The sequence below is a fragment of the Equus quagga genome, unplaced genomic scaffold, assembly GCF_021613505.1.
Source record: "Equus quagga isolate Etosha38 unplaced genomic scaffold, UCLA_HA_Equagga_1.0 268.1_RagTag, whole genome shotgun sequence".
In the NCBI taxonomy this organism is placed as follows: Eukaryota; Metazoa; Chordata; class Mammalia; order Perissodactyla; family Equidae; genus Equus; species Equus quagga.
This window is the reverse complement of record NW_025799869.1, coordinates 1,077,354-1,090,026: the sequence shown is the minus strand read 5'-3', so window position 1 is coordinate 1,090,026 and position 12,673 is coordinate 1,077,354. Positions and strand designations below refer to the sequence as shown.

At 52.6% G+C, this 12,673-nt stretch overlaps 1 protein-coding gene across 2 annotated transcripts in view; it reads left to right on the top strand.

Moving 5' to 3' along the window:
* LOC124233864 (tyrosine-protein kinase SYK) overlaps positions 1-12,673 on the top strand; it is a 92,469-nt gene that overhangs the window by 35,820 nt on the left and 43,976 nt on the right. For both annotated transcript variants that reach the window (XM_046651126.1, XM_046651125.1), the window contains exons 2-3: positions 2,550-3,005; positions 5,201-5,361. In XM_046651126.1, coding sequence (XP_046507082.1) covers positions 2,592-3,005; positions 5,201-5,361 — 575 coding nt within the window. In that variant the 5' untranslated portion in view covers positions 2,550-2,591. The remainder of the gene's footprint in view (positions 1-2,549; positions 3,006-5,200; positions 5,362-12,673) is intronic.

The following is a 12,673-nucleotide window of genomic DNA, read 5'->3' as shown; positions in this document are numbered from 1 at the left end:
CAGGCTGCCTCCTCACGCCCTGTCTGGTGTCACGTCCCCTTCGATATGGGATTCACAGCAGAGGGCCAGCACCGATGTAGATATTAGTGGCAAACTGATGACTTTTAAAAATGATAGTTGTGTTGTTAAGATTTATATATTAAAAAATATTCAACGTTTAAAATATTGTCCTTGAAGACTTATGGTTTTAATTGAGGCCAAAGGTGGGCAGCAGCCAGGTAAGGGGTCCTGAGTGTAGGAACAGCTGACAGTGAAGTGTGTCTGAGGCAGGCCTGCAAGACAGTGCACCCCAAAGCAGAGAGCGTGTGAGCAAGAACACTGGAGAGGGAGAGCTGGGGCACCCCTGGGTGTGGTCCAGCGGGCCTGCCATGAATGAGGCTGACAGGCAGGGAGGGACAGGGCCGTGCTGCAGGGAACTGTGGGGCCACAGGACAGGGTGGGCAGAGGATGACTAGGAGGGAGGCGATGCAGGCAGCAGGCCAGCGGTGCTTACAGCCCTGCAGCTGGGGGCGATGCGTTACAGCAGACTGGTAATGGATACGGACAGAAAGGAAAACAAGCCTGAGAGAAGGGGCCCCAGAAGGACTCCCGGGTTCCTGGCTGGGGAAGGCAATCAGGCAGCACGTGGACATCTTCGCCTCTGGTGCGATGCGGGGGTGTACCATCAGCATCACCGAGATTGTCGGCTCTGCAGGCTGCAGGTCCCTGCGTTTTAACCACGCCCGGGGTGATGTGCATGCACAGGGCGGTTTGACAAGCACTAGGCTGCAGGGGAGACAAGCTGGAGACGCAGGTGGGGCTCACAGCTGATGACTGAGGCCCTCGAAGGCCCGTTGCAGGAACAGAGCAGAGTGTGAGAAGGGGCGTTAGCGCCCTGGCTGTATGGGGGTGGGGGGCTGGGCTGGGGCCGAAGCTGCAACACAAGCATCATGGAAGGGTCAGCCCGAGAGGAAAAAAGAGGAGAAATATCCTTTCCCAAAGACACATCAGCCCACTGTCTTTCCAGAGGTGTCTTTTTGTCAGTAGCATTCTTAGACTTAAGAGCAAATGTGGAGACTGCACTTAAAAAAGGAAAAAAACACCTTGCTGACATATGAATTTATAGAAATTTGAGCAAAGGTAAATTAGTCATTGGTAGTCGATGGTAAGTAGGGTAAACAAGAAAATTGTTTGTACCATCAAATTATAAAAGAACTCGTCTTATTAGGGGCTCACTTGGGAGAACTTATTAGGCAGTATTGCCGAGAGAAAAGTCTGTTGCCTCTGTCAGACATGTATTCATATGTTTTACAGCCACTTGTAGGATAATTCATATTGAGAAGAGGCTGTTTCACACGGTTGTGTGTGTGTGTCTGCGTGTGACTATAAGTGTGTCTGTGTTTATGCGTTTATGTGTGTGTCCGTGTCTCTGTGTTTGTTTCTGTGTGTCTGTGTCTCTGTGTGTCTTTGTCTCTGTCTCTGTGTGTTTCTATGTACATCTGTGTCTCTGTGTGTGTGGTGTGTATCTCTGTGTGTTTCCGTGTGTGACTGTGTGTGTGTAACACAACGGGACATGCACTTTTCTCCTGAGGTGCACTGATGGAGTCATGTAGATAATTTTCCATCGATGACAAGCCCCTTTTGGTCAAAATGCACACCTCTTTAGATACTTTTGGACTGGTAGTATACATCCTTCTCATCTACAGCCACGACAGAGGGAAAACATTCTCCCTATTAAAAGTGCGTCCACTGCCTTCACTCTCCCCTTCTGAGTGTGTGTGTGTGTTTAGTGCTAGAAGTATCCTCACCAAATGTGGAACCTGCAGTATTTCTTTAACATCAGCCACGTGGATGGTGCCTGGCGGGTGTCAGGAAGTGGTCTGGAGGAAGCAGGGAGGGGACAGTGGGCCGACCAGGGGCTCTGGGAGGATGTCACTCTTCATGCCTCAGGGCAGTGGCTTGTCAGTCCTGTCTGCCAACCAGGGGTGGAGAGGCCATGGGGACCATCATCACGGTTTTACGTGGTGTGTACGCGTGGCTACCCCATTGGTTCTCTGGCTCTAACTGCAGCGTAGGACTAGGCACAGCAGACCCCCAACGTCAGGCAGAAGAGCGTTCAATAATGTCTTCACTGCAAGTACTTCTGACTACAGCAGGCATCCTTCACAACTGTCTCCACCGGAAGAGCACGCTGCGCGTCAGCTTGTCTGGGTCCCGCCCTGGGTGCCTGCTGACCATCGGGGCCGGCTCCTCAGCCCTGTGTGCAGTGGGATTCTCTTTTTAGTGTGTCTCTTGGAATTCTCTGTCCCCACCAAAAAAAAAATTGGTTCATTTGGTCATGTTGACCCAATACTCCATTTTTGGGTGCAATATTGAGAGGATGTGTTTGGAAATCTAATGATTGTGTGATTAGAAAGGAAGACAGCAAGTTAGGGATCTATACCCAGGTCCCAAGAGGGAAGAGCGTCCCCCTGATGGGAGGACTTGTCTCCACTTCTGGGGGGTTGGTGGTTGGACACCTGTTCTTGCTGCTCAGATCCTGACCCATGTCCCGTCTTTGTCTTGCCCAGGCGGACACCGTGTGCCCTCGCCCGTGAGGGGAAGGCGCAGGCATGGCTGGAGGCACGGCCGACGGCGCCAACAACCTGCCCTTCTTCTTTGGCAACATCACCCGGGAGGAGGCAGAAGACTACCTGGTCCAGGGGGGCATGAGCGATGGGCTCTACCTGCTGCGCCAGAGCCGCAATTACCTGGGCGGCTTCGCCCTGTCGGTGGCGCACGGGAGGAAGGCGCACCACTACACCATCGAGCGGGAGCTGAATGGGACGTACGCCATCGCGGGCGGCAGGACGCACAGCAGCCCCGCCGAGCTCTGCCACTACCACTCCCAGGAGTCGGATGGCCTCGTCTGCCTCCTCACGAAGCCCTTCAACCGGCCGCCCGGGGTGCAGCCCAAGACGGGACCCTTTGAGGACCTGAAGGAGAACCTCATTAGGGAATACGTGAAACAGACATGGAACCTGCAGGTGGGCTGCAGCTGGTCCCACTGCCATGCACGGTCTTGTGTGCTCTGGGGCCCTGGAATTCCACAGGCACCCCAGTTCCATGCACAGCCACGAGGTGGTGCCTCGGATAAGCAGCCATCTCCCTAGTCACTAACTTACCTAAAACCTGCCTCACTCCAAGAAGTCAGCCTTGCCTCCTCTGTGGCCACACTTGAGAGGGTGGGGTGCTTTGTGCCAGTGATGTGGGTTTCTCCACCCCAGGAAACCACTGTCCCCAGTCTTGCTGGGCCCTTTCAGAGAGGCATCCAGCCATCCCCTGTTTTATATTTACCTAGGGAGTCAGGCAATGTATACTGAGTGGCACTGGGTTTCATAGCTTCGTAACGTCTCTTGCAGAACTCTCCGTGTCAGCACACACATAGCGTCACCAGCCTGTTATTGGTTACCTGATACTCCCTCCTACGCACCATAATTTATTCAACAAGCACCTAGTGAGGGGCACTTCCATTGTTTACAAATAACGCTGCTAGTACATACTTCTCTACCGATCCTTCTAAGCTTTTATGCAATATCTGTAGGATAACCCTCAAAGGTTGGGTGTGCCCCAGTGAAGGAAGTGTGTGTTTAATTTGGATGCATCGAGAAGTTGTCATCCAGAAAGGTCCCAGAGGTTGTGACAACTTACATTCCTGCCACACTCTCAACAGCTTTTGATGTCAGGAGCCAACAGGCTGGTGGACAGTCTCCTGCTTGGAGTTATGTGTTCAGCCATTTCTCCTGCGTCTCCTGGATGTTTGCTTCATGCGTTTTTCTGCCTTCTCTGACACGTACAGGTGTAAGGCAGTACAGGCTTTCTGAGGATTGCATACGGCGACTTCTTTTACTCCTTTAACACGTTCTGCACTAAATTCAACCTTGCAGACAGATATTAATACTTGGTGTTGAGCGTTTTTCATTAGCATTTTATTGGATATGTCTTAGACTATTCTTTTACTCTAAGTCAGATAAATCAGATTTATGGAGGCAGAATTTACACACCATAAAATTCATCCTTCTTGGGTGTACAGTGCTGTGATTTTTGACGAGCACGTGGCATCATATGGCCCCCACCCCAATCAAGACATGCAGTGTCCCATCACCCTTTAAGCACCCGCACACCCACCCCCCAGCCGCTGCCAGCCCCTCATCTGACTGCTGTCCCTGAAGCTTTGCATTTTCCAGAATGTTGTGGACAAATAGACTCACACAGCAGTAGCCTTTCTGGACTGGCTTCTTTACTCGGCATTGTGCGTTTCTGACTCAGCTGTGTCACCGCACTGTCCCTGGTCCATTCTTTGTTATGACCAAGTAGTATTCTACACTGGTTCACTTTTGACCTCTGCTCAGTTCATTTCGGATGCCTCTCTGGTGTGTGGCCTGTCTGCGTTTGTTTTCACGCCATCTGTGAAGATGACAGCATTCCCATACTCACCTTCCCCGCCGTCTGCCCCCCTCCCTCCCACCGCCTGCTTTAGGTTGCTTATAGCTTTAGTTTTACTTCTTCTGATTCTTTTTATAGCTTCAAATAACCAGACACTGGGTCTTCATTTACTACTGTTGAAAACACCAATTTCTCTCCCACTGAGAACAAGGAGCGTGTGAATTCACCCAGCTGTCCAGCCCTCTCGCCATTTTGTTTTCTGCATTGTCATTTCTGCATTGTCAGGGTTCACCTCCTCCACCTTCTGTGGTCACATCTGCAGTTCCAGGCAGCAGCGTGTGCAAGCGCTTGGTGTGAAGCCTTGTAGGGGCAGACGGAAAATGTGTGTCTCCTGGATTGCACACATCTTAAGGCTTCTTAATTGTTGTTAAATGATTGGGCTCAAATACAGGCCAATCAGTACTAGCAGACAGCTGATCTGAAGAGCAGGAGGCCGACTCTCTAGACCTCATGGATTATGCCAGATGGTTTCTAAAGCCCTGTCTGGCTTTAAGGCCACTCTCTGTATTCTAAATTAGATTTTGTTATTTATACACTTGAAGGTATTTAAATAATGTATAAGATCTTATTGGCTTTATTTATTGAATGAAAGATGAATGAATGAATGAACCAACCAACCAACCAACAAATAAATTAGATTGTATTTTACCATGTCAGGACTTAGCACAGATTGGAAATGATTTCTGTGTCTTTTTTTTCATTTTTACTGAGTATCACTCTGCTCTCCTGCTGGCAGGGTGAAGCTCTGGAGCAGGCCATTATCAGCCAGAAACCTCAGCTGGAGAAGCTGATCGCCACCACGGCCCACGAAAAGATGCCCTGGTTCCATGGAAAAATCTCTCGGGATGAATCTGAGCAAGTCGTCCTGATAGGATCCAAGATAAATGGGAAATTTCTGTAAGTATTGTGTCTTTCCCTTCACCTCCTACTTCCTGCTGGACCATTTGGAGTAATGGGGCCTTTCCATTACTGGACTCCCAAGACCCCGGGAAGGGGTCACACGCTGTCATCTGACGCGCGTGTTCGCCTGCCGTAAAGACATTTCTAATTGAAGCTGTTACCTGTAATTCAGCATTTGTTTTACCCAGTCTGACCCCAAGGTGAACACTCCTCTTGGGCACTGAGGGACGTAATTTAAAGGAAATGTTGTTCAGCCACATATTCTGCTTTTAATGGCAAATACAGGAAGTGTGGCAGTGTCTGTGTCTATCCATCTGGACTGAGGACATCGCTGCATGCTCGCTCCCGGTTGCCCTGAGGTGTCAGACCTGACTTCTGTCTTCATTTGGAACTAAGTGCCATTGGAGTGGATGTTAGAGAAAACTTGCTGAGGCGAGCTCACCGGGAAGGTCAGGCAGGCGTTTGAGCATGAGCAGGTTTGCAGACTTCAGCCCCACTGTCTCAGAAATGAGGTCTGTGTCCCGAGCACTGTTCATCGTTATCCTTAGTGGTCACTGGGCCCCAGGACTAGAGGTCCCAGAGATGCAGGCCACCTCAGGCGGGGTCAGCGGTCAGGAGAAGGTAGGGCACCGTTGTGGGCAGGTGTCAACCTTACTCCCCTGAGGTGCCGCGGCCAAGGGGCCGCAGTGGTGCTCAGGAGGGGCACACTCACCTGTCATCACTGCTCAGTGACCCTCCAGAGATGCTGACAGGGTACCTCAGAGGACAACCGCTCCATTCTTGCCTTGGACGCCTACGAACAGCGATGCAGCCCCATCCTCAGGGATGCAGAGTCACATGCAGCTCACTTTGCAAACTTCCTGGAAATAGAAGAGTGCTCTCTGAGTATCCATGTGTTTAAAGAATTTTCCTCTGACTTTACCATAATACTTGTTACTTAAGAAATAATCTTAAACACAATACTCTTTTTTAAAAAGTGGTCCTGAAATCAAGTACAGAGCCGCCCGGGCTGGCACAGCAGTGACTGGAGCAACAGTGTAGCAGGCAGTCGCAGCTGCCCATAGAAATCCTTGGGGGTTGGAGGGGGGTGCGTTTTTTCCTCCGTGTGGCACCTGTCAGCTCATTTTCCCCTGAGGTTTGGACTTTTACCATCTTCTTAGGAATAGTTTCCAACACAGAGGTTGTGGGATGGTGCATGTGGCGTCTTGTGTTGTCAGCCCCAAATTGATGATCCCAGCAGCGAGGCCCCACCGTCCCCTGGTTTGGCCTCCTGCTCCGAGCACAGCCGCCCGCTCCCTGTGGAGACAGACCGGGCTATGGCAGGGAACCCCAGCCTGGGCAGCTGAGCCCGCGAGCTGGGGTTCCTTCCCCACTGCTCTTCTCAGGCTTCGTGCAGGTTTCCCCGAAGAGTGTGTCCCCTGCCTGCTTCCCTGTCATTGAAATGGCTTGTCCATCCACGGACCAGCATTTCCTGATGTCCAAGGTTGTGTGAGGCACCAAATGCTGACACCGTTCTGGGCGTTGGAGATGGAGGCCCGAGCCACCCAGCACCTCCCTCCAAGCCCACCTCTGGGTGGACAGCAGACCCCCCGAGTGAGCAGAGCTCACGGCAGGTCGGTGCAAGTAAGGCAGGAACAAGCCTGCGTGGCTGGGGCCGGGTTTCTGTTTTGTGGGGGGGATGAGGAAGGAATGGATGCAGCAGAGCCCCGAGGCAGTAGGAAGCCATCCAGGCGAGGGAACTGCACGTGTGGGTGCCGTGCTCGGAGGGTCTGGCACTGGGGGCACTTCGCTTTGGGTGAGTGGGTCCATCCACCGTCGGGTGACGTTCAGGTGGCTGGGTGTAGGAAAGAGACAGGGGTTCAACAGTGCGCCAGTGCGGAGGCCACACTGTGCGCTTCCGTGTATGTAAGCTGACGTGTGGTGTCCATTCTGCTATGGTGACCTCGGGGTCCTGTCTCTGCCGGACACTGGACTGCAGGTCTGCTTGCTGGAGGGAGGGTGGGGGTGCTGGCTTGCGGCCCTGCTCCCTGCAGCCTCCGCCCCTGACCTGGAGGCTGGCTCGGTGTCTCTCTTTCGCAGACATCCCCTATCGTTGGTGGCGGTGGTCCACCTGCGTCCTTTGCTGTCCCCAGCCCGCGCTGCAGCGAGGAGGAAAGCAGAATTCAGGCACATGGCATGTACTCGGGGAACAGCCTCCCTGACCCCCTTTTGTCCCTGTGTTTCCCATTCCTCATCTTACTGCTTGACTCCGCCCATCAGTGCTGACAGCCCCACTCTTGGCTGCTCACGGCTTCCGACTAGGCCATTCTCAGCCTTCCTGGATGGGGTTGGGCTGCGTGTGGCGCCCACCGCATGCCCCGCGCCCGGTGCTCCCCTGAGCCTGCGTCTCCCGCCTGAGCCGGGAGCTCCCCGGGGCGGGAAAGGCTGAGATGCTGGCCGAGGCAGAAGCAGAACGGAATCTCCGTGATTCCCACTGCCGAGCAGGCTTCATTAACTTGATGTAAAATCAGTTAATGGCTGTGCACCTGCCGTGCGCAACGCCAAGCACTTTGCAGAAGCTTAGTAAATATAAGCGCATTTTGAGTCGTTAGCGAACTCAGGAGTGAAGGCCAAGGGTGCCCACAGGGGATGTTGACTGCCTGCGGCTCCCATCTAGGGAACAGCGGGCAGGTCAAGTGTGGAAACACCAGAGCTCCTTCTGGAACGTCTGGTCTACATTCTGGTTCAGGGTAGAAGGCCGCTGTCTTGGGAAAACACTCTCTTGCTGCCCACAGAACACACTGATGAAAAGGCAGCGTATTTCAACAAGTTTGAGACCCAGACGAGGTGATGCATCCTTACTAATGCAGTTTAAAGTGCAGAAGATACACCCCAGAGACTCCTAGCCACCAGGACGGGTTGTGTCTGTGGGACGCTGGCCAGCTCAGATTCCAGTTTTCTCTCCTCATGAAGCATGGTGTGAAATCCAGAACATCTGAACCAGAAGGGGCCTTTCTGCTAGTGGGTCTAAATCCCTTTGTTTTCAGACAAGGACTTAGCCACAGGGGAGCTTGGCCAAGGCTGTCAGGCAAGTGGGAGATGAGGGATGCAGCCCAGGGTCCCTGCCGTGTCTGGGCTGAGGGGAGGCGGTGGCTTAGGCCACATCCAGGGACCCAGGGACTCCACCACCACCAGCCCCACCGCACTCCCCATGCAAAGTGTGATGCCAGGTGCCTCCGTGCGAGACGTCAGCTCCCCCCTCCTGTCTCCGGTCCGCATGGCTCAGCCAGGACGGTTCAGGGCGTGGCTGTGTGGAGGCAGCCGTCAGGGACTGGACTGTGCTTGGAGAATAAAGCGTGTGGGCGCCAAGGCTCTTTACGGAGGACACGGACAGTGTGGGTCTGCCCTCTCACAGTCATCTGTGGTGTTTCTAGAGATGGCTGTTCATCACCTGGTGTTATTGGCTGGATGTTTGTGTGTCGTCCCCCCGCCGACCAGATTCATATGTTGAAGCCCCAGCCCCCAGTGTAACGGTATTTGGAGGTGGGGTCTTTGGTAGGTGACTAGGGTTAGATGAGCTGATGAGGGTGGGGCCCATGGTGGGATTATGGCCTTATAAGAAGAGGAGGAGCCCAGAGCTCTCTGAGTGCTCAGACCGAGGCCAGGCGTGTGAGCACACAGCCAGATGGAAGCGGGCTCTCACCAGACACTGAATCTGCCAGCATCTGGATCTCAGGCTCCCAGCCTCCAGGGCTGCCAGAAAGAAATGCCTGTTGTTGAGGCCCCCCTGTCTGTGTCTGGGGTCTGGCCAGCCAGATGGGAACACTGGGTGGACAGGGAGCCGCCCACCCGGGTCCTGGGAGTAGGGCTCAGAGGTCTGCCTCATGAGCAACACCAGGGACCAAGGCAGAGTGCATGGGCTTCGGCGGGGGGCACATCCCATCAGCAATTTGAGGCCTCATGTGACAGCACCATTTGCCATCCTGAGAAATGTCATAGCTCAGGTGTGACTGAAAATGAATCTGTTAGAAAAGAGAAACAAAGCTGATTTTCCAAAAATGATGTACCCCCTCCCCCAAAGGAAGGATCCAAGATTGGAGGGATCCAAGACAGATACAATTTGGAGAATCTCTTTTAAAAAAAATACAAAATTAGGAACAAAATATATTTTTTTTAGAATAAGAAGAAAAATCACAATAAATTACAATTTTTTAAAGCTGGTAAATACCAAAAATGTGGCAATTTTTTTAGAATAACATAAGTTTTTACTTAACTGCCTGACACGTGACGATTGCAGCTCTTATTTGCTATATTTTTGGACTGCACGGTGTTTGATCACCTCTTCACTTGACAGTAATTTGGTAATATTATTTTCTATATATAAAAAAATGAAAACTCAGTCCTTCCTCTAGGTTCACAACTCGTTCTTGGTAATGCCTGCGGTCTTAGGAGCATTGTCAACTTTGGGAAAGGGGGTGAGAGTGGAAGAAAGAGCAGTCTTCTCTGATTGTAATTAAATATCTCTTACCAGTCATACAAAACGTTCTAAGCCCGTGTGGCCATGTTGCTGGGCCCTGCTTGGGCCAGACAAGGCCATGGGGACAGGCTGTGGTCAACAGGCTGTAGGCCTCCCGTGCTGGAACACCTCCCACCGTGGTTCATGCGGGCGGCTTCAAGCCATGTGCACGATGCCTCCCCAAGTGCACGTCAGGTCGGCTGAGGTGCAAGGGCCTGGGCCCTTCATTTCATCGTATAAAGCATCTTAGAATGAAAATAGCCCAAGAGTTGTATGTCCTGTTAAAGAAAAGAAGTGGAAGTGGAATTGTTGCTTGCTTTGTGTTAGTACCCAGGTAAATATTTTATCGTTTTTAGCTAACAAGTCCTTGCAAATCTTACAGAGCCAAGAGCGAGTTCAAGGTGACCTTTCAGATACACAGATGGTGGCTCTCCAAAGAGTTGAATTAACGTTGCAAAGAAAAGGTGGTATTTCAGAGTTGTCGGAGTCAGCAAACCAATAAGTCACCAATGCTGTGTTCACCCCAGTTTCTGCTTTCTGACTTCAGAAGTATGCTGTTTAAAAAAAGAAGCTCCAAAAGTAGTCATTCATCCCACAAAATATTAGTGCCTTCCACCAGATATATGCCGGGCATTGCGAGAGGAGCCATGGAGACCGTGACCACATAGGCCTTAGTCCCTGCCCGCACAGTGGTTACAGTCTGGGAGGAAGATGTCCAGGTCAGAAAGACATACTGCACAGTGTGTACCATACGATGATGGGTCTCATTCCATCCATCATGGGCAGCCGTCTAACTTAATGACCCTGTTGACTATCCAGTGTTATCTTTATTTTATTTCTGTTCCTTTGTTTATGATCCGTCAGTCCCCATTTGTTCTGAGTGCCGTGTGCGCAGGGATCAGCCGCCATCTTGACTGGTGGGACCCCAGTGCTCAGAACAGTGTCTCAGTGGGAGAGATCGTTCTGGGAAAGGGACATTTAAGCTGTGCTCTGAGAAGTGAGAGGAAGAGAGCAGAGAAGGGACAGAAAGTCTCCCGGGCAGCAGGAAGTTGGTGCAGAGTCTTAGGGACCAACCCCATGAACTGAGCATGGCCTGGTCAGGAGTGGGGGCTGGAGTGACAAGCTGTTCGATGGGGAGGCAGTCAGATCAGACAGGAAGTCCCTCCTAATCCTAAGCGGTGGACCATGTCATGGATTGTCCAGCAGGGACACTGTGAGAGTGAAAGGGGGCCGCTGGTGGGATGGCAGGAGGAACAGCAAGGGGCAACAGGACTGTCTCAGGCCGGATGGTCATCCTATTTATGCGCCCGTTGTAGGATTTGCCAAAGGTTCCTTAGAGTAAACTGGCCAATTAGATTTAGCTGAAGTTGAGGTCTTTCCAGGCAGCTGGGACAGAAGAGTGGAGCAGGGGAATGGAGGAGGTGGCAAGAGGTGGTGAAGGGCAGGCCTGGACTCCTCAGGAGGGAGGGAACGCCAGAGCGGGATGCATGCGGGGGGCAGGTGTGCTGGAGCCCTGAGGTGAGAGTGGTGGAAGAGGTGGTGGTCACATGGTGCTGACAGCAGGTGTTATGTATTATTTTGGGAATGCCTGGTGAGTGCCAGGCCAGTGTTGCCATAGGGATAGGAGGTGACGGAGTTGAAGGAGGAGATCACGGGAGAGCAGGGATTCCTGGGTGGTGGCAGACTGTCGGGATGGGGAGGAGGTGCTTCCACGCCCAGCATCTTGGGCCAAACCAGTGGGCAGTCACATCTGTGAGATATGTTAGGTCCTGAGGAAGACCCTGACCTCTTGGCTGGCCCCCCAGAGTGTGGAGAATGTGGGGAAGAGCGGCCACGCTGAAGGTTCTGCAGGGGGAGAGGCGGCTGGGGCAGGCCTTAGGTCAGGCATAGCAGTTTGCAGAAGTCTAGAGACAGTGTTGCCCATGCAAGAGCTGAGTCATGTGGGCAGGGCAGGGAAGGTGAGAAACCGAGGCAGAGGGGAAGCCCAGGAGGTCTGAAGTTCAATGATCTGAAAGGCACACGTGTTGGGGAGCGAGGGAGGAGGATGGGAGGGAGTTGTGGCCTGTGGGCCTCGCTGGTCCTGAGGTCACAAGAGCGTTCTATCCCTTGTAGCACATTGCACTGGCCTGTGGTTGTCACACATGATGATTGGGACCCCTCGACACACTCCTTTCCCATGACAACTCTTTAATATGTCGGTTAAAGTCATCCCCAGGGACCCCCTGCTCCCCACATGCAGAGACAAGACTGCAGAGGCCCCCGAGCAGGTCCCAGGGAGGAGCGTGGCTTGCCTGGCAGGCCCTCAGCAATCAAGCCCCTTCCCAGCCTCCGTGGAAGCATCGATTTCCCTGTGTGGCAGGCTCGTACGAGCTCTACACCTGAAATTCAAGTCGTCCCCCCCACCCCTTCCTTCCCCTGGCCCTTGCAAGGAGAAACAAACACTTTAATCTTTGAGTCACCCTTCTTTCTTAGCCATTTCCAGGTGGAGCATGACGCTCTCATTATTTCCTCCTTCCCCTCTCTCACACTATATCCTTTCGTATCATATCCCTACACCCCTCCCTCCCTTTTCCTCCCACACACACACACACACACACACAGACTTTCACTCACTCATTCATGCCTCTTATTGCAGGTGAAGCAATGAGCAACATGCAGAGGTGGTCCCTGGAGGGTGCACACCATCCTGTACACAACTGGGGGCTGGAAGAGTTAATGACTCTGGCTCTCTAGGGAAAAGAGTTGTGTCCGCTCAGAATCAGGGTATGCAAATCGGAGCCGTGTGGTCCCTGTCCAGGAGTAGGCCTAGGTGGA